The sequence below is a fragment of the Cervus canadensis genome, chromosome X, assembly GCF_019320065.1.
Source record: "Cervus canadensis isolate Bull #8, Minnesota chromosome X, ASM1932006v1, whole genome shotgun sequence".
Lineage (NCBI taxonomy): Eukaryota > Metazoa > Chordata > Mammalia > Artiodactyla > Cervidae > Cervus > Cervus canadensis.
The window spans coordinates 103,315,855-103,340,161 of record NC_057419.1 but is presented as its reverse complement, the minus strand read 5'-3'; the positions used below and the strand labels follow the sequence as shown (position 1 = coordinate 103,340,161).

The window sequence follows — 24,307 nt, the reverse complement described above, 5'->3', positions numbered from 1 at the left end:
TGGTATAAGGTAAAGGCTCAATAAACTTCTCAGTGGAATACAAGCCTTCAAAAGGAAACCGAGGTCGAGGTGGGTACAAGCATAGTGCAGAAGCAACAATGTGAAAAATTTAGGGTTTGTTCTACTGTGAAGGGTAAGGGGGGAGAGCTGCAAAGAGGTGCACTGGCCCCTGTAGACAGGTCACCTCCGGTGCAAGGCGGGCATGCGACAGGCATGAAACAGTAGGGAAATTAACTGCAAAGAAATCAACGGGTGTTTAGCGCATTTTTTTAAACGTGTGTCAAAACGGTATGAAACAGAACAGAGGGAAGGGGAGTACGTGGGTCAGGGCTGGGTCTGAGGAAAAACATTTCCAGAGGTCCTGACACAATCCACTGCCCCTCCTAGCACACTGGAAGGCCCAAGATCTCCCGGGGAGGGGAAAGCGTTACTCTCAGCTTCTGTCTCTAAGGGTCACACAAGCCTGGTCACCGCTGTTGCCACTGTTAACTAGTTTAAAGTCTTCGTCAATCTAATTTTTCACCTCCATTCTTGTCTCCCACTCCACCTCCAGCTCCATTAGGCTCTGCCCCACTTAAAAACACAAAACAAAAACCACCTCCGACCCAAGCCAGTCCAGACCTGGCGAAGTGAACACACTTGTTCGCTACGGGAGGCCCTTTCACGAGCCCTTGGCTTGCCCCCCAGCCCCCACTAACGGAACGGGCGCTCAGGACCCCGCCAGGCCACGCCAAAAGGCGCGACCTCGGCCAGCGATAAGACCTGTCGCCGCCCTTCCAGTCTTCCCGCCGGCCGCCGAGCCCGCGCACGCCGAGCCCGCGCGCCTCACGTTGCGCCCGGCCACCCTGGCCCGTCCGGAGCAGCGCGCAGGCGCGCGCTCCTGGGCCCGCCAGGGGAAAGAGGGCGGGGCCGAGGGGCCGAACCCGCGGGGGGAGGGGCGGCGTCGGTCACATGACGCGGTTTCACTGTTTACACGCGGAGCGGCCGGATCCTTCGGCCTCAGTCAGGCGCTCGGCTCCGTTTCGGTTTCACTTCCGGTGAGGGGCCGCTTCGGAGCAGGCGGCGAGCCGACGGCGAGCGCAGGCGGCAGCGGTGACTGCGGCGCCACTGCCGGGGGGCGTGCGGTAGCGCGGCGGCGGCGGCGGCGGCGGCTGGGCCTCGAGCGCCCGCAGCCCACCTCGAGGGCGGGCTTCCGAAGCGAGCAGGGCGGACGAGAAGATGGAGGAGCTGGTGGTGGAAGTGCGGGGCTCCAATGGCGCTTTCTACAAGGTACTTGACTCCAGGGCAGGCCCCATCTTCGCCCTGCTTTCGCTCCCTTTTCTTCTTAGCCTCGGCCGGAGGCAGGCCTGGAGCCCTCTTCCCGAGCGCCGCGCCCGGGGGCCGGGGCGCACTCGGCGGGATGTTGTTGGGGAGGGAGGGAAGGACCGGACTTCGGGCCTTTGGGAAACCCCTGGAGCCCCACTGCCTCCCCGGTGTGAGGCCCCGGCGTCTGTCGGAATGAGAAGCGAGCAAGGAAAAGAGGGTGCCCTTTTGGGAGCGAGCCCCAGCAGGGAGCGCTGGGGGTGGGCGAGGGCCGACGGCAGGTAAGAGATCCGGGCGGGAAGCACCAGTATCCGCGCGAAGTGACGGTGAAGGCTTATTTCTGTTTTCTTAAATAACCTTTTCCAGTGGGATCCGGGCCTGACGTGTGGGTAGTTGCCAAGGAGCGGGGGGCGCTTCCGTCAAGCCGCCTTCTGCCTTGCAAAGACGGTTTGCGTTCTCCTTTGGTTTCTTTTTTCCGGTCCAGCTTTGGAACTTCGGAGAGCTCCACTGTTCTGGGCGAGCGGTGTGAAGAAAGAGTAAGAAGCTGTAGTTGGTACCAAATCACAATGGCAACTGATTATTAGTGACTTCTCTTTGTGGATTTCAAAAGAGATTTTAGATTCAAAAGTTTCAGGAAGACCCTTACATATCCGAGTGATGGATTAAAGAACTTGGTAATCTTGAATGTTTGCGCCCTCCCCACCCCCGTTATAAATGTGGGAAATTTTGGAATACAGATGCTTCAGCGTCAAAAAACATTGGCAACTCTACTACTTAAGAAAAAAAAATAACCCTCCAAAGGCCTGGATATATGCCATGAAACTTTAGGAAATTTACTAAGCGTATATCATTCCTATGGATTTTTTTTAAGTGAGTGGAAATGATTTTTTTGTGCTTCAAGCGCTTGACTTACCTTTGAACGTGTAATGCTGCAGCTAACTATATTGTTGAGGTTTTAAATAGGCATGCGTGGTTTTGCTACAGGCTTTAAGTACAGCATTTCATATCTCACTAATATGTTACGTTTTCAAAAACAGGATTAATAATATTTTCATATGTCAGGTAGTGCCTCTGTTGGTTCATACTTGCTGCAGATCTAGCAATCTATAAGTCCTCGTGTCCTCTTGAATGTCTCTCTGTAACTTCGGTAGGTAATGTCCCACCTTACTACAGCATTTTGGCAACAGAAGGTGCATATGGAAGAAAGTGTGGAAATTAAATATTGCCAGTTGTCCAAGCGCCATTAAATCTACATAGAAAAACATAAACGTTTCAAACGAGGTATAGGCATATAAACATTGACTTAACTATATATGTGTTTACCTATTTCATGGAGAAATTTGGAGAGCATTATATTTCATAAGTGAGTAAAGTACGTAAACTGTTCCATGCTTTTAGCAAAATGATAAAATCTTTTGCTGTAAAAGGAGGAGAAATTTAACCCAGCATTTCTGTTCTTAAGTCTCACCAATATAAAATTCTTCCAGTTAACTGCAGTTTCTGGTTGCATTTATTTCAATGATCCATAATTATTGCTGATTAGTTTGCATAGAACCCTTCTGTTTCCTGCTGCTAAGTCGCTTCAGTCGTGTCCGACTTTGTGCGACCCCATAGACGGCAGCCCACCAGGCTCCGCCGTCCCTGGGATTCCTAGGTTGGTAGTTTTGCTCACTATATTTGGGACGCTAAATACAATAAATATGAATAGGGGCTAAAGGTGGAGCGGTAGTCTAATAGATCTGTGATATTAGATCGAATATCACTCTTACTGTCTTTTAGTGGAGTTAGCTTGCTATAGAGGGCAAGCACATCCTAGTCTTGAAGGATTTATTGTTCTCTTCCAGCAGCCTATGATTTGCTTTGTGATTTTAGTTGCAAACTGATTGGAATATAAGAAACTCCCTCTATCTCTCCTCTTTATCCCCGCCTCTTTTTTGTTTTTTTAAACAAAAGTTGCTTAATATGAAGGTGAATAGAAGGAGTGGGTTGTCTGTTAGTTCCTTGAGGGGAAATGTTAAATGGTGAACAGACACATGCAGAAAAATTGCTGAGATGCTTATAATGTTTTGTTTTTAAGAAAACCTCAAATGGTCTGTGTTGGTAGAAAAATAGTTTCTAGAATGAAAAAGGTTTAAATTCTTATAGGACTCAATACTGTTCTGAGTTATAAAAGTAAAGCAAAAGTAAGTCACTTGTCCATTGGGATGGACAGAAAAGATGGGAAATAAAGACAAAAAATGAACTGTTATGAAGAAATGTTACATTTACGAAAAATTGGAAACCTAGGTTCACCAGATTGAAAAGACTTAAGGAACTAAACAACTCGAACGACTTCACTATAATTGAATTCAGACTTTGATTTGCCTACCAGAACCGCCATACTGGAAGGTGCAGTTCTCTGTCTTCTGGGCACATGGTCCAGATTTGCAGTATAAACTGGATAGATTGTATGCTGGTAACAGGTGGGTTTTTTCCTCTAAAAAATTAACTAAAACTTCAGGTTCAGAATCAACAGAACCATGACATCTAAACCCTAAGATCATAACAGCTCATTTGTATTTTTCCCTCTGGTGTTTATTCTTAAAAACTTGAAAGTTAAATTTAGTAACTGTCAGAGCCACTATTTTTATGCTTAGGTATTTCTTTGACTTTGGAAAAGTCATGAGTACACCATATAGAGCCTAGGTTACTTAAGACATGAGAACACTTGAATTATACATCACAAAATTTTTTACAAAACATCTCCTAAACAAAGAATGTTGAAAAAGGTCTTTATCATCAGGACATCTGCCTAAAAATGTACGATCAAGGGGAAATTTTTTAACTTAACATTTTCTTCATATTTTCTCTGAAGTCTTCTGTACTTCAAGGAAGTACAACTTTAGGTCAGCTGTATTTTTTTTTTCTTCCCAGTCTAAACACCCATTTTAGTGTTTTGCAAGCAGCATTATTACCCTTTTGAATTGAGCATTTTCCAACTTCATACTCATGCACTCTGAAAATCTCCACATATTATTAAGTAAATGTAAAATTCAGTGTTATAATAGTTGGATTTCTGATTCCTGACCACTATGAGAATGTGGTTCTTGGCATAACTACGAGCATAACTGTTAACAGATACTGAGAGCTTTCTAGGTGCCAGGCACTGTTCTAGGTGCTTTACCTCTTTTAAATTTGTTTAATCACCACCCACAACCGTGAGGTACTATTGTTACTCCCATTTTAGGTAATAGATAAGGATATAGGTGTACAAAGAGATGAGGTAGGTGACTTATTACTAACTGGCAGAGCTAGTAAGGGTTAGATTGGGGCTTTGAGATGAGGTACTCTGACTTCCTGAAGCAATGAAATTTAACTTAAAGAAGTGAATTGGCTTTCCTGGTAGCTCAGACGGTAAAGAATCAGTCCGCATTGCAAGAGAATTAGGTTCGATCCCTGGGTCGGGAAGATCCCCTGGAGAAGGGCATGGCAACCCACTCCAGTATTCTTGCTTGGAGAATTCCATGGACAGAGGAGCCTAGCAGGCTACAGTCCATGGGGGTCCCGAAGAGTCAGACGTGACTGAGCAACTAACACTTTCACTTTCAAATTTTCATTGTACTTTTTTTATTGTAATTGTTATTATAACACTATCTTAACATTATTCTGGGCTTCACAGGTGGCACTAGTCATAAAGAACCTGAATGCCAATGCAGGAGGTGTAAGATTTGTGGGTTCAGCATTATTTTATAAGTTCATACAATGACATCATGAAATACTCCGTTTATGTATAGGCTTCCTTTTTAGCAACTCTTGCACACAGTAATTCTTCATGTGAATGCCTGTTAATGAAAGATAAAGTTTGAAATCTTTGATTTTCCTATAATATTTGCTTTTGTTACATTAGGAGCAGGTAAGAACTGATGCATTCAAAAGTTAGAATACATAGGCACAGGGAAATTAATAATTCATTTCATACTATTCTTTCTGTACCTGTGTGTTGTCTTTGGGTCAAGGTGAACCAGAAAGAATGCATTTTTCTCAGAATTTGTGGTAAATGCCCAAATGAAGTCAAGTATTCCTAGTCATGCACTGTGGTTGGAAGAATTGTTGATGAGCTTTATTGTACTTTGCCCTCTCTGTTGTTGATTCTCATATGTTGTTAGCGTCCACATTCAAAGGGTGGCAAAGCAATAACTCACTTTGTATGTGAAGCCTTGGCTTTGAATCATATTTTATCAGATTTCATATGTCCTTATCATCTTATCTCCTACAGCTTTTCTTGAGGAGGGATATTTTGCGATGCTTTTAAGTTTTCTCTAATGAGAATCATCATTGCACTACATGAGCTGTCTTCAGTGATAATGTAATAGCTGTTCATTGCTGGTCAGTGGCTTACACTGAAATTTCTCTACACAGTCATCTCTGTCATGTTTGTGAGAAGAGTTTGCCAAGGTGTAAGGTGTAGTGGGAGAGTAAAAGTTCGCCAGAATGGGGACAGACTTTCTTTTGGTTTCATCAGTCCGGGTGATGTGATGTTGGAATTAGATATCTAGTCATGACACACTTTGGCTAGTATGATGTTATGATTGCCTCTTTGGCCCAGTTGCCAGTAAGGTGGGGGGATCCCATAATGATTTTTTTTTTTGATTTTGTGTTTATTCCCCTTGATGATAAGTCTGTGTTTGTCTTTTTTTGTTTTTGGAGTATAGTTGCTTTAGGTGTCTTGTCTTTAACTGCACTTTTAGCAGTTTCTCAAACCCCAAAAGCTTTTGTCACTTTTTTTTTTCCTTTTAAAAGTCTGAATGACCTGTTAGTATTTAGTATCTTTGAGGAACTACCCTTTTCTTTTTCTGTCCTAAGTTTTAATCTTTTTTTTAAGTATGATTTTTTGAAATGTAACTTTCTCAAATGCAAGAGTGTTTATGGCTCTGCGTCTTTTATAAAATATGCCCCTCTCTGCTTTACCTGTAACTTACTTAGTGCCAACTATGTGTTAAGCCTCATGCTAGGCACTAGACATGTGTGATATCTTTATTCACAACAGCAGACAGCAAGTCCAGTTCTGTATCCATTCCTTACTTATGCAGACAAGGCATACAAGGCCCAGAGACCACTTCTTGGAGAGTCCCACAGCTATTATGTCATAGAATCAAGATTTTGAACCTAGCTCTCATTCACAACAAAACTCGTTTTTGTTTTGTCTTTCCTCAAAGGCTCTTTTCTTTGTTGTTGTTGTTTGCGGGGTGGTTTTTTTTTTTTTTTTTGGCCATAAAGGAATGTGGGATCTTAGTTCTCCATCCAGGGCTTGAATGTGGGCCCCCTGCTGTAGAAGCGTGGAGTCTTAACCCCTGGACCTCCAGGAAAGTCCCCACAGCAGAATACAACCACCAAGTTTACTGACTCTTGTAATTGCCCTGGTTCTCATCCAGTTCCATGCAACTCTCCTCCTGTATTCATTCAAACCCATTCAGTTGCCTTCTTTGGTAACCAACCCCACAGAAATCCCCTCAACCTATCTTATCAACTTTGATGTGTGGATAGGTAGAGAGTGCAACCAACCTTAGTTTTCCAAGTTGGTGGGTGGGGTGATAGTGCTCTGGGGGCGGCCAGGGAAGGAAAGGACATGATTATTGGGATAAGGGAGGAGCAGGGCCAAAAAGGAGAGTTATTGGAGAAAGTATGATGAGAAACAGAAAGTTGGGACCTTTGTTGGAATTTTAGCAAAAGGCCTCTGAAGTCACAGGAGACCTTTGTGCTTGGCGAGTGTGTGAACCAGAGGTAACCTATGAATTTCTTTTATTCCACTAAAAATGACTGGTTTTGAAACAATCATGCAAACATCCATATACAGATAAGCCTCATTAACTCGAAGGCAGTGGCCCTGGTAGGCTGTGATGATTGCTTAAACCATTTTTGACACTGTACATCCGGAATTGTTTTTACAGTCTTTGAGAGCAGTTTTTGTTTTTTTAAATAGTCACAACCGTTGCAGATCTTCCTCCTTTGAAGGAATGTTTAATTTTAGGAAATAGGCAAATGTGGTGAATGAGTGTGATTAAACTGCACAAAAACTTTTTGGCAAATAGAAAGAAAAGTTAAAATGTAGCTGTGTAATAATGAGACGAACTTTTAGAGTGCTTTCAACGTGGATTTGAAATCATTCCCCGAAATTTCTAAGTGTTGAAATCAGTGCTGTCCACAGATCTGTCCATCTGTGATGATGCAATGCTCTCTGCCTGTGCTGTCCTCTGCAGTAGGTCCTAAGCCATGTGTGGCTTTTGAGCACTTGAAATGTGGCAAGTATAACTCAGAGACTTATTTTTAATTTTATTTACTTGTAACCTGTTAAATAGAAATATTTACACATGACCAGCAGCTTCAGTGGTGAACAGTAGCACAGTTTTAGACAAGGGCAGTAGTATTGGAAAGATACCTGATTTAGTGAGAACAAATCTTCACCCAGCTGTAACAAGGTTCTCTTAGCTGACTAAAGGGCTTAACATTTTCAGCATTTAATATACAGTGCGTGCATGCCCAGTCACTTCAATTATGTCTGACTCTTTGCAACATTATGGGCTGTAGCCCACCAGGATCCTCTGTCCATGGGATTCTCCAGGCAAGAATACTGAAGTGGGTTGCCATGCTCTCCTCCAGGGGATCTTCCCAAACCAGGGATGGAACTTGTGTCTCCTGCATTGGCAGGCAGGTTCTGTACCACTAGCGCCACCTGGAAAGCCCCATAATATAAAGTAAGGAACTAATACTTGGAACTGCCATGACATGCAAACATAAAACTTCAGACAAGGATGAAGACAGAGGCCATGACATTTTTTGGTAAATAAGGGATTAGCTCCTAATAGAAGTCCCACCCTCAAAAAGCAAATTGTTAATTTGATACTAGCCATCATTGTCAAGACAGGGGAGAAATTGAGGGCAGGGGGGCCCTGTTCTCCCTTTATTTGTAATTTGTGGAAAACTAATTACTAAAACTAAAAAGCTAATTTTACTTTAGAAAACTAATTGTCCAGTTCCTTCAACTTTACTCAAAATCAAGCCTTGCTGTTGCTATAGTAATAGTGAGGCAAACCCCTTAGAGCAGTGGGGGCATACACCCTTATGAAATCTCTAGTATATTCTAAGATATCATGGTCAGTAGTTAACTAGAGTTCTCAACACTCTGTTGAAAATGTGTGATTTAAATATAGCTGAGGGAAAATAAGCAATATCACAATGAAAAGAAGAAAATGTGAATTCCCCCCACTTGAAACGAACAACTATAAAAATACAGACATATGTTTAATTTAGAAATAATTATTTAGCATCTTGGATATAGCAGAACACCTAGATTCCATTATAGTCCACCTTGATCTTACAAGGAAACTTTCTTTTAGCATAGCTTTGCTCTATTCTTTACAGCATAATTACAGAAGTTTGGTGTCTCTGTTTAGGTTCAATGTACAGTCAACCCTTGAACACTGGGACTGGGATACCAAAAGCAGTTGATAAATGACTCACCCGAAGGCAGGAAGGTGAAACAGCTTGGACAGAATCGGGACTCAAACCCAAGTTCCTTTGATTCCACATATTGTGACCTCTAATTGAACACAAACTCCCCCCCCCCCTTTAGATAATTTAAATGTCTATGAAGTGAAAATATGGGTACTATACTTACTGGGAAAAGTCCATGTGTAAGTGGATCCTCACAATTCAAACCTGTGTTGTTCAAGGGTCAACTGTAAATGGTTTCCAGGGCCCTGCCTTACTTGCCATTGTTTTTCTTAGGAGCAGTTATTTAATGGAGAAGGAAATGGCATCCCACTCCTGTATTCTTGCCTGGAGAATCCCATGGACAGAGGAGCCTGGTGGGCTACAGCCCGTGGGGTCGCATAGAGTCGGACACGACTGAAGTGACTTTGCACAGCTATTTAATACTTGGCTGATATGTTTTAATTTGATATTTTGGGAAGTTTTAGTTTTTAAACAGTGCTTTAATTTCTGGCTTTTGACGATGTATTTGTTTACCACCATATTTGCATTGAATTATTTGTTTAACACATCTATTGAGTACCTACTGTATACCAGAAATTGTGCCAATTACTGAGGATACATAGCGAAGTTAAAGAAGGGTCTTACTCCAAGCTAGTTATCTTCCCAATATCTGAAGTCAGGGGGATTTACTACTATATTTTCTTCTAAGAGTTGTATAGTTCTAGCTCTAACCTTTAAGTCTTTGATACTTTTTAGTTGATTTTTGTATGTGGTATAAGGTTAGGCCAAAATTTATTCTTTTGCAAGGGGATAATCTAGTTGTCCCAGCACCATATGTTGAAAGCACTGTTCTTTTCCCCCTATTGAATTGTCTTCACTTCCTTTCCACAGAGGATTTATTTCTACCACACCCCTAGCTGTTTCTCCAGGTCTGAGCCTTTGTTCCCACTGCACATTTAGGCCTGCTGCATAGGAACCTCACCCTCTTCTATTTGTCTTCCCTGATTAGCATCCCCACCCAGTCCCATCCCCCGAAACCACACAAATACCTTTCGTCCGCGAGGCTAGGATAAGAACCCCTTAGGCAGTGATCCATGATAATAACTATTCCTTGAACCCATAATAGGTACTTTGAAGTTCAACTGTAAATAAAAGATACCCTCAGGAAGCTTACCTTTGGTATGAAAATGGACAAAATACTCTAGTAGGGTAGTTTATAGTGGGGTATACTCATAAGACTCTCTAAGAAGTTAGAAAGTGAAATTGAACTTAGTCTTCTGGGTTTTCCCATAGGAGGTGACATCTGAACTGAACTAAAACCCATAGGAGATAGCTCAGTGAGAAGAGGGGAAGGAAGAAAGGCCCAAGTAGTTTAGCACTGCTGGGTTACAGCCTCCAAAAATGCTCACCTCAGGTCACCATGGGCCTTCTACAGCTGGAGGAGTTTGACCATAATCCTGTAGACAGGGAGAAATCACGAAAGCACAGACACATGCCCAGAACACACTGGGCTGAAATCTCTAAAACCATTTTAAAATGAATTAAGATAAAAAGCCCCTTGGGTTTCTTTATCCTTTATCCTACTCCTCTAATTGTCAAAACAAAAAACAAAGCCTCCTTTCCTGCACCTATTAAAAACTTAATTTTATAGAATTAAAGACAGCATGCTGATTAAAGAATTCTTGATAATTAGTTAGCTATTACTTTTGTTATGTCGTTTTATAGAATTACAGACAGCATGCTGATTAAAGAATTCTTGATAATTAGCTATTTTGTTATGTCTTTTTGCAGATTATTAGCAATTGCGTCATCAGATTTAAAAGATTTAAACTTCTGTACTTTATATTACTGTTCTTTCCACCAAGTGCCTGTGAGATTGAGAATTTAATTAAACTCTGGTAATTGGACTTTTTAGTGGTATTAGCAGCATGTTGTTAAAGAGAACTTAGTGTACTTGTGTTCACATAGATTTGAGATTATATTTAGTTATTTACTATTGTATTCTCCTAAAATTGTATTAAGGAGAAAAAAATAGGTTACAACAGATCTATACTGACTGGTATATAGCTCTGTAACAAGTTTCTTAGTTTCTAATACTTTTAATCTAAAGTATACCTTCAGCTTTGCATTATAATTTTCAGTTTACTTATCTGTCTTTCTCCTATTAGATGCTGAACTTTAGAGCAGTTCTTTTTGCTCTATTTTAAATAATCAGTATTCCTAGGGCCTAGCTCGTTGTAGGTATGTAAATATAGATGTGGTTCATGAATGAGTGAGCCTCGCAAACTAACAAACTTTTACTTGAAGCTTCATTCTGTTGTTAAACATAAAATATTTGTGTCACTGTAAAATGTAACTAAAAACAAAAACGATATTTAAGCTTAGAAGTTAATTTAACTGTTTTTTTTAATAGGCATTTGTAAAAGATGTTCATGAAGATTCAATAACAGTGGCATTTGAAAACAAGTAAGTGTCTTGATATAATTTTAATATTTAGGTTCTTTAATATTTTATGCTAATTTTTCCTTGTACTCCTCATTTAAAAAAATTCAAGTCTAGTTTGAGTGTTTTTCAGGAATGGATCTTCATGTTACTGACCAGGAAGTTCCTGAACAACTCAGTATTAAACCAATGGAATGACTGTTCCTGCTAATGACCTCGGAGATCCCTTTTGTATAATCTTGACCCTTACATCTCAGTTCCTTTGAATGTGAACAAAGAAACCAGATTCTTTTGTGCTAGTAACTGAGAGTTTGAATAGAAATATTTGTAAATATTAAAAGATGAAAGTGAATGGATTCATGGGTATTGGGAGAGTTGATATGAGTTTTGTAATGTTAAATCTAAAACTGACAGTTTTAGTCCTTTGGTATATTTTATTGGAAATGATTATGTTTGCCTATTAACATTTTTTTATCTATTTCATATATTTAAAATCATCAATAGCAGTAACTGATCTTGTCTGTTTACTTTTAGATGAGTATATAAAAATACTTAGAGACCTAGGCACATTAGCTGTATGTACAAAGGCATCAATAGTAGAGATGTTAACATTTTATTGGGGAGGCAGGTCTCTTGACTAAATTTTTTGAATGCTGTTAATAAGAGCTATTTTCAGAGTAGCCATTCAAGATTCTAAAGTACGTATAAACTCCTTTGCCAAGCCCATAGATGTGATCATGATCTTAGGATTTTACTGAACTCTCAAGGATGGTCAGCAGTTAATAATGTTTGTTTTTTATTTACCAAGAGAAATCAATTGTTGTTGTTGTTCACTTGCTTAGTCATGTCCGACTCTTTGTGAACCCATGGACTAGCAGCATGCTAGGTTTCCCTGTCCTTCACTGTCTCCCAGAGTTTGCTCAGACTCATATCCATTGAGTCGATGATGCCATCCAACCATCTCATCCTCTGTCGCCTCTTCTCCTCCTGCCCTCAGTCTTTCCCAGCATCAAGGTTTCTTCCAATGAGTTGGCTCTTTGCATCAGGTGGCCAAAGTATTGGAGCTTCAGCATCAGTCCTTACATTGGATATTCAGGACTGATTTCTTTTAGGATTGACTGGTTTGATCTCCTTGCTGTCCAAGGGACTCTCGAGAGTCTTCTCCAGCACCACAGTTCAAAAGCATCAGTTCTTTGGTATTTAGAGAAATTAGTAGTTTATGACAAACAGATTACAAATCTATAGAGAAAATAAATAAATTAGTGGTTGCTTAGGGCTGGTGGGAGTGGAGAGCCATAGCCAAAGAGTATGGGATTTCTATTTGAAGTGATGAAAATGTTCTAAAATTGACTGGTAATGATGGTAGTTTAGTTGCTAAGTCGTGTCCGACTCTTTGCAACCCCATGGACTGTAGCCTGCCAGGCTCCTTTGTCCATGGGATTTTCCGGGCAAGGATACTGGAGTGCATTAACCATGTCCTTCTCCAGGGGATCTTCCCCACCCAGGAATTGAACCTGGGTCTCCTTCACTACAGGTGTATTCTTTACCAACTGAGCTACCATGGAAGTCCCTGGTAATGGTGGCACATATCTGTGAATCTACTAAGTAAGTCATCGACTTGTATGTACACTTAAGTGGATGGCTTATAGGGTTATGTGAATTATATCTCAGTAAATCTGTTAAAATACAGTATCTGACCAAGACATGGTATAAATAGAATGTTAGCAGGATCTTTTAGCTGCCAACAGGACAAAGTACAATTGACCCTTGACCAGGGGTCATGAGTTTGAACTGTGTAGGACCACTTGTATGTGGATTTTTTTTCAGTAGTAAATACTACAGTAGTACACAAATCAGAGTCATTTGAATCCATGATACAAACCACAAATTCAGAGGAACTCTGGATATGGAAAGTTGACTATAAGTTATCCATGGAGTTTTGACTGCACAGAGAGTGAGTTAGTGGCCCTAACCTCTGAGTTATTCAAGAGTTAACTGTAGTAGTCTCAGATGCCTAAAATTTAAGGGGACAGAGATAAAAGGATTTAGAGTGTCCAACCATATTCTCAGTTCTAGACAAATGGTCTTGGTCCAAAATACAAGTTTGGGTAATAGAATACCTTTCTTTGAATACATAGAGCGAAAAGTTTCAGAATCTGCTTCGTTACATGATTATCCATGCATTATAGACTGGATAACAGCATCATGCCTCTAACAGAGGAATATTTAATAACTTGGAGAGGAATTTTTTTCTTGTAATTATACTCTTTATCAGCTTGCTTCCATAATGAGGAAAACACTATTTTCCTTAAAGGGAGAGTTTTCATTTGCTACTCTTTTAAGGTATTAAGCAAATACTTATTTCCTCTATGCGTTTAAGAATGTGTCTGGTTTCTAGTTTTTACAGTGATTAGTTCTCGTATGTTTTCCATCAGATTTCTACTATAAACTTAAAATTATTTTCTCTGGACCTTCTAGTTCTCTCCTGTACCATAGTTGTGTACAAGTTTCTCTTCTTACTGTCATGCTGGGAATTTCAAATAGATCAACTTTTTCTTTGTGCTTGTGTACTATGTATGCGATTCAACACTGGGTTTGAGCATGTCACCAGGATTTGATAGGTCCCTACCAAAGTAGTGTCTTTGCACTCCCTTGCATTTCCTTTTTGTTTTCTGATTTTTTAAAAGCAAGCATAAAAAACACACCTGATGTTTTATAAAACTTCAGTTTATATCCTTTCTTTCAATCATAAACTCCTATAATACCACACTATTTTAGATGTCTTCTTTTTGTCTTCCATGTTTCACATTTAAAAAGAAAGAATTTGAATTTTTATCTCTATTCTTAAAATAATTCTTCCTTCTTTGGAATGAAGAAAATTATGTATTACTACATGCTTTACAAATCAAATTTAGCAATGAATCTGCGATATATATGTTTATCTGTAACATTGGTCACTAATTTCAGTAAGTATATTTAAAGAAGTTTTTCTGCTGTAAAGACACTTTTTTTGTTGTTGTTTTTGGCCACACTGCACGTCTTGTGGGATCTTAGTTCCTCAACCAGAGATCAAACCTAGGGTCCCAGCAGTGAGAGAGATGAGTGCTAACCATTGCACTGCCAGGGAATTCCCTGAAGATAATTTTTTTTTTAAGTTGCAGAGTTTTCAAGGGTTTATAGTAATGCAGAAAAGAGGTTCAATGTAACATAGGCCCAAATCAGGTTTCCACAAATTCTGACTTCCTTACCTTGCTATCTTATATAATAGAATATTTTAAAAAAATCCCCCAAAACAAATAGCACATTTCTCAATAGGATTTTACTAAGAAAGCCCTTTAACAGAAAACCCAGAAATGACTGCTCTAGCAGTTGAATCCGCCAGTGTTTTGCAAAGTTTATCTTTTAATATTTCATATCATCGTGATATAAAAGAATAATTTGGTGTTTTCAAAATTGTTCCATATAACTTTAAATGAAAAAACATAGGCAACTTACTGAACTCCTGTAGGCTATCTCTATTGGGTTTCTGTGGTTTAGGAGACCCCACCCATCCAGTGCATGCTGGTACGTCATACTGATCAGCAGCCAGCTATCCATGGCAAGAGTTGACCACCTCGCGGGATCTAAAATTTAAAGGGGGAAAAGTGAGTTGTGAATTGCTAATGTGCTGACTGCCCCGTTTTGCTTGGAAATTAGAGGGCATTAAGACCAGTTTTTGTGGTGGTTGGAATGTGGTTAAAATTCCTTTGCAAGTATAAGTATGGTGATGACATTACTAACACATTCTGATACTAATGTATTTAAGCACCAAAGGAAATTGCTGTTGTGGCCTGAATTTTAGAACCCTTAGAAGTTGAAATTATTGGAAGAAAGACTTGTTAAGTTGTAATGTTGATCTATTGTGTTTAGAGAAATACTCCAAATAGAACTACAAGGCTGCTGTGTTGCATGCAGACTTTGTTGAAATGTCTCTATATTGCCATTATGCCCCCACTCAGCGAAACACTGACAGTTTTAAAGCATTTGCTTCTTTAAACTAGAAAAACGAAGGGTCTCACTTAACCAAAGGTTGATGGCAGCATAGTCATCCCTTCTATTAAACCAAAAAACGTGTTAAATAATTGTGTTTGCTTATTTGCAGCTGGCAGCCAGACAGGCAGATTCCATTCCATGATGTGAGATTCCCACCACCTGTGGGTTATAATAAAGATATAAATGAAAGCGATGAAGTAGAGGTAAGTTTCCCCTGCCATCAAGTTATTAAGCACTGAAGAACTGAGAACATTTAACTTGTTTGCGCCTTTTGTATCCCTTGTCTTTAATGCTTTTCAGTCTACCTTGAGAATTAGCTCTGATGCAAATAGGCTTTTAACTGCACCATCCTAATACGTTATTGATGCTTAAATGTGGCTGCCTGAACAGCATTCAAGGCACAGCTTGGAAAGTCACCACTGATTTCCCTTGTCTACGAGGATTTCTTTTCCCCATTTCCTCAATTTCTGAATCTTGTTAGTTTACAACCATGTCCCCATTTTAAGCAAAATGGGTTAGGGAAAAAACCATGCCTTTCAATAGAGCAGCATCCTAGGATTTCTTTAAGTAGCGATAAAGCCTTCTGGGATATTTTTAAAAACTCATCTATGAGTTTTAGTATATACACCTACAGGTAAAATAGCTTCACAGGAGATGCTGTGAACCAACTGCTTATGTGCCAGTGATGTCTTTGACCAAAAGGTGCTATGGAGATGTAACACATTGACAAAAAGATTGTGTTTGTGATTTCTGTAGCCACTGAAAATTTTTGTGAGACTTCAGGCAGTTGGAGTCGGCTTTATGTTGTAGTTGGTCTGTACAGTATCCTCTTCTTCATTCCCCTGCACATACCTCATTTTAAGTTGCTTCTCTTCTCCACAATGCCTTGTTAATGGTAGCAGTTTTATTTGCAGTATGATGGAAGCAGCTAAGAATCCATTTGTGCAGGTCAGGTGAGGTGTACTGGGTCCTTGAATGCTTATTTTCTGTGCTGGGTATAGATGGTGAAACAGAAGAGGCCCCAGCCTTTGACAAGTTCCCGTTCTAGTGAGGAGAGTTAATATTAGGGCCATTGTCAATAAGGCCAAGAAAGAAAACCAAGGATGGAAGGTGATGTAGGGGCAAGAGTGCCGTTTTAGGGAGTGCTCAAGGAAGGTCTCGATGTCCAGCCTGTGTTCTTTTCTCAAGTGCTATTTATTTACCCAAGACATACTCAGTACTTAAACAGGTGAAAGGAACTGGGCTTGGTTTTGTCAGGACTCAAGTAGAGAGTATAGACACTGTACTTGAGGACCTTTAGTTGTTCACTTCCCCAGGAGACTATATGCTTGTACTTGAGGACCTTTAGTTGTTCACTTCCCCAGGAGACTATATGCTTCCTGAAGTCAAGGACCAGGACTTTTGGTCTGTCTATATCAGAAGACCTCATAGTAGTGTTTGGGTTGATAAAAGGGACTGTTTTTTCTTTATAGTTCTCAACTGAGTCACATGACAGGTGGTAACCAATGAGATCCTGTTGCCATAGTGACCTCACTAACAGTGATACATAACTGAGGTTATCACTAGCTAGAGCAGAGATGAAAGGAATTGATGGTTACAAGAAAATGTGGGTTAAATCTAGTTATATTTAGTCACTGTATTGTATAACCATTAACTTGGGTCTTTTGGTCTGTCTACACTAGGAATGCTCATAATAGTAATGGATAGAGGGGACTTTTTGCCCACCTTAGTCACATGACCAATGGGAACCAATGAAAAGCTGTGGTCAAGATGACATAACAGTTAACAAATAACTGACATTATTTCTCTGACTAGAGCAGAGTTGAAAGGAAGTAATGGGGGCAAGAGGGAAAGGTAGGTTGAGTTAAGTTGTGTTTCATCACTGTTTTGTCACTATGAATTTCAGTAGTAAAAAGGGGACCAGAGTTGGAGCCCTGAGTTGTTTGTCTTCTCTCCTGTCCTTTCCTCCCCATCCCCTTGTCCTCCCTGTGTCTTCTTTCTACTTCTGAGTATTTCTGTCACTCACCATGTGTCTCTTTTCCTATTAACCTTGATTTGCTAGTGTCTTCACAAAAGGTTCCATGCTGCACATCATAAGTGAACTTTGAAGTGGTCACCCGAGAGATCAGTTTAGAAGAACTGATCCACAGTGTGTGAGAGGAGAAAGGTGGTATCCAGAGGACTGCCAGCGTGGAGTTGTCCATTTTAGTGGAGAGGGGACAGGAGACCAGAGAGTGACCCAGTTGCTGTCCGTTTAGTCCCAGGAGACATGAACACCAGGTGGTATCCTTAGTGGGCTGAATAGTCAGTGGCTTTACCCATTTAGCGACCATGAGCCAGGCAGTAGGCCAGGGTCACTAGCTTCCAACTTGTTATTTGCTTATTAAAATAAAACAAAAACGCGTTCATCTTTACATGTTTAGATACATTTTCATAGCTCACAAAGTACCCAAAGAAAGCATGCCCAACTTTATAAGTGGTCAGCTTTTCTCAATCTTTCATATTCAGAATACTGATGATTACTGAGGCAGCACAGAGAAATAGGAAAGTGTATTTTACAGTACTCTCCCTGGTAACCAGGTAGTTTCTGAATGTCTGTCTAGAAGCAGGGGTGCAGTCTGGTTAAAAGTGTACAACTTAACGGATTTGCAAGATACCTAAGGTCATTTTAAGAAATTTTCCTTGATGTCTGATAATTTATAGATTTCTGAATGATTTTAATCGTGAAATATTCTATGTTGTAATTTTTGTGTAGGTTTATTCCAGAGCAAATGAAAAAGAGCCTTGCTGTTGGTGGTTAGCTAAAGTGAGGATGATAAAGGGTGAGGTAGGAAAATGCCTATTTTAATTGTTTTTCTTACACTTCTCCTTTTCTAAATCCAGGTATATACATTTCTGTTTGGATTTCTATTTGAAAGTAATAGCTAACTTGATTATTTTATTTAAATGTTTATATGTTCAGTATGTTTTGTGTGTTTCAGTTAATTGATCAAATAGCTTTTTTTCCCTTTAAAAGAACTGAAAAGGTATAGCTTCTTGTTCTTAATTTAAACACTGTGATCAGGAATGACTTTCATTTATTTCTTACAGTTTTACGTGATAGAATATGCAGCTTGTGATGCTACATACAATGAAATTGTCACAATTGAACGTTTGCGATCGGTTAATCCCAACAAACCTGCCACAAAAGAGACTTTTCATAAAATCAAACTGGATGTTCCAGAAGACTTAAGACAAATGTGAGTTGATTTGCAAGAAAGGCTGAGAACTAAGAGGTGCTGTGCAATTAATTTTAAAGAATAATACATTTTCAAATAATAGGAATCAATTTTTAACCTCAGTGAACTTTGACATAAATGGTTTGCAAAAGCAGTGAAAAAAAATTTTTAGCTTTTTCTGGTTATGTAATCAAGCCAAGGCAGGAGGAGAAGGAAATGACAGAGGATAAAATGATTGGTTGGCATCACTGACTCAATGGACATGAGTTTGAGCAAGCTCCAGGAGTTGGTGATGGACAGGGAGGTCTGGCGTGCTGCAGTCCATGGGGTCACATAGAGTCAGACACAACTGAGTGACTGGACTAAACTGAATCAAGCCAAGATTCCACTTGTTTAAACTTACTTGGCCACATAGATAGCTAATGTACATTTTTTTTCTAAAATAAACATTCATCATAGAATTTTAAGATTTTTGAAACTGACTAATACAGTTCTGTCATAAGTTACAAGCCAACTTCTAGGCAATGTTGATTTCTCCACGTTTTTTTCCTTTTTAGCTAGTATTCTGAGATACATATGTAACAAGTAGAGCTTAAAGAAGCTTCCAAAGGTCATCTCTCTTATCATCCTTGATATGAAGTAATACTTAAATAAGACTTTAGAGAAGAAAGGGCATATATTAAATTTGATTTAGACATGTCACACTTTAGATAAACATTAACTTCTATTAATAGTTCAAAATGCATAGAAATCCTACTTCTTAATTATAAAGATTGCATATGTATTCTGATTCATACACATTTTCTTCTCACCCTAAAATTGATCAGCACTTTTTCTTCAGAAAAGAAACAGCAGAACAAAATTGGATACCTGGTGGCTATCGCCAAAAGTTTTTAACAGTTGACTCAAGAAAATTAGTGACCTACCATATGTAACTATGGCTTCCCAGGTGGCTCAGTGGTAAAATAATTTTCCTGCCAATACAGGAGACACAAGAGATGTGAGTTGGATCTCTGGATCAGGAAGATCCTCTGGAGAAGGAAATGGGAACTCACTACAGTATTCTTGCCTGGAAAATCCCATGAACAGAGAAGCCTGGTGGGCTATAGTCCTCAGGTCACAAAGAGTCAGACACCACTGACCATGCATGCATCATATATAACTGAAATCAGGAAGCCTGCAGAGGAGAATGGTGGTCAGTCTCTCAGTTGTGTCCAAACTCTTTGTGACCCCATGGACAGAGGAGCCTGCCAGGCTCCTCTGTCCATGGGATTTTCTAAGCAAGGATACTGGAGTGGGTTGCCATTTCTTCCTCCAGGAGGTCTTTCCAACCCAGGGATCAAACTCTGGTGTCCTGCATCTCTTGCATTGCAGGCGGATTCTTTACTGCTGAGCCACCAGGGAAGTAAGTTCCCCTAAAGATGTCATCTTCAGTAATCTAGGACCACCAGTAATTTCCTAAGAGCATAACTGGTTTTTTCCTTTCTCTATAATCTCAGATGCTTCATTGGCTTGAGTAGCCCAGCAAAGAAACTGAATTTACAAATGGATATAGCATATTTTGCATAAATCAAGTTTAATATGAATCTACAATTCTACTAAGTGCAAATGTCTCTGCATATGTTTATACCAGTAGTTGGTAATCATTCATCTTTAACTTCACAATGGTTATTCTTTTTATTTCTAGGTGTGCCAAGGAATCTGCACATAAAGACTTTAAAAAGGCAGTTGGTGCCTTTTCTGTAACTTACGATCCAGAAAATTATCAGCTTGTCGTTTTGGTGAGTGTTTCTGAGTTGTCTATTTTGGTGTGTTTCATTTAGGGCATTTGCTTTAATCGTAACTTTTTTTTTTTTTTTAATATTCTTAAGTCCATCAGTGAAGTCACCTCAAAGCGAGCACACATGCTGATTGACATGCACTTTCGGAGTCTGCGCACTAAGCTGTCTCTGATACTGAGAAATGAAGAAGCCAGTAAGCAGCTGGAGGTATGTGGCTTTCCCTAGTGATGCTTGTAAGGCTATCTAGAAATGATAACGATGTGGTTACAAAACATGACTATGGGCAGCTTGTCCTTTGTTTGTTGTTCTTAACAATTCCTTGTATTCTATATTTTGAAAAATTAAATTGTACAATGCATAATCATACTAAAATTTTTATGGCTGAGGTTTCAGAATTAAGCAGCAGTTTATGTATATTAAGGAACTTCTGGCCAACTCACTTTTTGCTAGAAGTTCATCAAAGCTGCTAATAAAGTGAAGCAATGCTTCTCCCATATAACATGTTATCATTAAAGTACTAGAGAGTATTTAAATATCTAATCATATTCCTTTCATTATGTATGTTTATCTCTGTTTAAAAGGGTATAGAACTTCTTCATTCTAATTGGTTGTCACTCTTTAAAACTCCTGTCTTCAGATTCCTGCCAGAGGCTCTTTCCCTAACTTACTATTTCGTCTTTTAAGGTGCATTTTATCTACTTTTATTAATCTTCCAATAATTTTCATCACCATACATTTATTTTCATTGATAACTATTTAGTACTTCCATCCATTACCATAGAAACTAAATGGGTTTTAGTTTAATGTGCCAACTCCAGTACATAATTGTCAGATTCCAGAGTTCCTCATCATTATTCATTTCATTAGAGGGAAAACACCATGCAGTTGAAATAGTAAATAAAAAAAGGAGTTCCAGACTGCATTTGAAAAAGAAAAGGTGACCACTACTAAAGGCTGTATTCTTGTAAAAGTCTGTGAAACTTGCCACCTTCCAACTTAATTGAGATTGCTGAACACCTAGCAGGAGAGGAGACATTCATATCTCCTTTTGCTGCTTTGTTTTCTTTTTGGCCATGGAGGTCTATTTAGTTACTCTCATTCTTTCTTGATGTCCCTATGTTCACAAGTTTGTGGTTTCTTTAGTGATTCTCTCATAGCTTTTAGGCCAGAACAGCCTCCTTAATTTCATTGTGAGTAATATGGAAATATACTCATTTACCTCTTCTTAAACATCTAATTCTTAAATGATCTGTTGTCATAACTTTGGCTTATCATTTATCAGTGAATTATCAGTGAAAAGAATGAAGCAGGTGAATGAACCAGGACTCAAAAAACATGACCTCTTGAAAAGTCCTAGGAATTTTGATTCACTTTTTTACTCTAATCTACAAAAAGAATTTTATACTTTTAAAATTGTTTATAGTAGTTAACACTCATTCATTCAGATTATCAGGTATGTTTGAATAATGAGAAACTAGTGTGCATGCCTATCTTTCCTCACTACTAATATTAAAGAGATCTGCATATTCAGATAAGAAATTTCCATTTTTCAACATGAGCCACTAATATGTTTGGTTTTCATTAATGGCATGCTAGAACTAAACATTAAATTTGGTAATACTGATGATACTCTCTAAAGAGAGTGATTATCCACAAGTTTTGGGGTGTCAGTATAATCTAGTTCAGTCATCACTGAATATAAAGAATTAATCATACTTGTGGATCCAGATCACAAGGTCTTACAGACTCTGATCTTGTTTTAGGTTGCAGACACACATATATATAAGATAAGTTGTAAATCTCTGATACTTTGTAATCATTCAGTTTAATGTACCAACAATTTTTATGATTCCTTTACTCAGATTTGGGGGTGGTGGTGGGAGGGTGTCCCTTTAATGTTCATCAGAGGGGTATCTAAACTCACAGTATCTAGTGATGTTACATAAATGGCACCATTTCTAGAAAAATATACACACCAATAACCTTTAATAAAATGAAATGAATACAGTGTTCTGTGAAGATGGTATTTAAATTTTTTTTTTTACTTAATATTGAGTCTGTCAGACCCAGTGAGCTGGTTTTTATTTGGGAACAGTTGATCTGCTTCTTAATTATTACGTTGATGTCACTGGTTAACTAAGGCAGCCTTGCAAATGGGTTTTCAAAGGTTACCTTGGAAAATTGTCAACAAGCCCTTTCCTATTAACAAAAATATATCAAATGACATAGACCTTTAGTAACCTAAAAAGTACTTAAGCTGTGCAAAATATTTTCTTAAACCTGTTAGTTTCCAATAGAAACTGATACACGGGGTCAAGATAATTTACATGGCTGACCTAAATACAGTTGTCTTAATAGTTGATAAAGCATACTAATCAGATGTGCATTTCTCTTCAGAGTTCAAGGCAACTTGCCTCAAGGTTTCATGAACAGTTTATCGTACGAGAAGATCTAATGGGTCTAGCTATTGGTACTCATGGTGCTAATATTCAGCAAGCTAGAAAGGTACCCGGGGTCACTGCTATTGATCTAGATGAAGATACCTGCACATTTCATATTTATGGGGAGGTAAGTATTTTACTAAATAGTTTGTCTAAAATAAAATGATATTTCAGATGGCTCATCTTTTGTTGATTTAAACCTTTTCCCCATTTTGATTAGGATCAGGATGCAGTGAAAAAGGCTCGAAGCTTTCTCGAATTTGCTGAAGATGTCATACAAGTTCCAAGGAACTTAGTAGGTGAGTCACAAATTGCTTTTGACACACATTACAAAAACAAGTTAGGTAAATAACTTATTTATGCTCATAGAATTTCATTTTCACTCATTGTAGAGTCATTTAGCTGAAGCTTAGTCTTTGAAATAGAGTCTGTTTCTGCAGTATACAAAAAATATTTGGTAAATACACTCAAAGATTACATTTTAAGAAAGCATACAAAAGAGACTGCTTTGGTAGTTCATACCTACTGGTTGCTGAAAGGATAAGTTTTGCACAGCCTTCTCACTGTATATATTTATATGTTAAATAATGTTTTTTCAAAGTGAATGACATTTGGGGCCTTTTTATAATTTAGAGTAGACTGGTATTTGATCTCTCTAATGTGGCTATAAAATAACAGTTAGTGTTGAAGATCTGAATATAGGTTATTTAAATCTAATAAATTCCAAAGCTAGAAGTAATTCTGAATGTCTCTTGGGCTCTCTGCAACATCAGCTGTAATTCTTCATTTTGACTTGAGTTGTTTCATGACCATCACAATCATGTGTACCAGCAAATAACATTGGAACTCTCCACCAGTGTTCTTAAATGGTGCAGTTATCTTTAGTAAAATCTATTCGCAAAGTCCAGTTTTATCAGAATACTGCATATGTTTTAAATTTATAAATAAAATTGGGACATACTACATTTAAAAAATATTTTTAACTTTGGCTAATTACAAAAAGTAATGCATGTCCTTTGGAAGGTTTAAAGGAGAAAATAAGGGCTCTGTGCATTTTCTTCATAGACTTTCACTTCTACTTAGTTTGCTGCTTTTGTCAGCATAGAATTGTAAACATCTTCCTATGCCATTATAAAAACACTTAGAATAGTATTTTTCACCCAAAGAAAATAAATTTGAAGATAAAGTGTAAATACTAGTGAAATAATGCAGAAAAATTATTTTCTCAACTATATACTACATACAGTCAACTAAAGAGCATGATGATGTAATGTTACTGCCGGTTGTGTGTATGGGAAATGTATGATTAGCACTCTCCTGATTACCTCAGGAGAAGTGGGGTTGTGAATGGTTTTTCCTTACTTACAGTTTGTCAAGCAGTTGCATACATTTTATAGTTAGAATGAAAGTAAGTGAAAGTGTTAGTCATTCAGTCGAGTCCCACTCTTTGTGACCCCATGGACTGTAGCCCGCCAAGCTCCTCTGTCCATGGGATTTTCCAGGCAAGAATACTGGGGTGGACTTCCATTTCCTTCTCCAGGGGATCTTCCCAACCCAGGGATTGAACCTGAGTTTCCTGCATTGCAGGCAGTCTTTACTGAGCCACCAGGGACGCCTTGGG

The 24,307-nt window shown here is 39.0% G+C and overlaps 1 protein-coding gene across 12 annotated transcripts in view; it reads left to right on the top strand.

Annotated features, from left to right (window-relative positions):
- The first annotated feature begins 960 nt into the window (after positions 1 to 960).
- FMR1 (FMRP translational regulator 1) overlaps positions 961 to 24,307 on the top strand; it is a 39,716-nt gene continuing 16,369 nt past the window's right edge. For 7 of the 12 annotated variants that reach the window (XM_043458421.1, XM_043458423.1, XM_043458417.1 and 4 more), the window contains exons 1-9: positions 962 to 1,269; positions 11,186 to 11,238; positions 15,356 to 15,449; positions 18,002 to 18,073; positions 18,337 to 18,485; positions 20,152 to 20,245; positions 20,336 to 20,452; positions 22,643 to 22,813; positions 22,907 to 22,985. In XM_043458421.1, coding sequence (XP_043314356.1) covers positions 1,219 to 1,269; positions 11,186 to 11,238; positions 15,356 to 15,449; positions 18,002 to 18,073; positions 18,337 to 18,485; positions 20,152 to 20,245; positions 20,336 to 20,452; positions 22,643 to 22,813; positions 22,907 to 22,985 — 880 coding nt within the window. In that variant the 5' untranslated portion in view covers positions 962 to 1,218. Of the gene's footprint in view, positions 1,270 to 11,185; positions 11,239 to 15,355; positions 15,450 to 18,001; positions 18,074 to 18,336; positions 18,486 to 20,151; positions 20,246 to 20,335; positions 20,453 to 22,642; positions 22,814 to 22,906; positions 22,986 to 24,307 lie in introns of all 12 variants that reach the window. The other 5 variants (XM_043458419.1, XM_043458416.1, XM_043458412.1 and 2 more) reach the window with 1 other exon arrangement.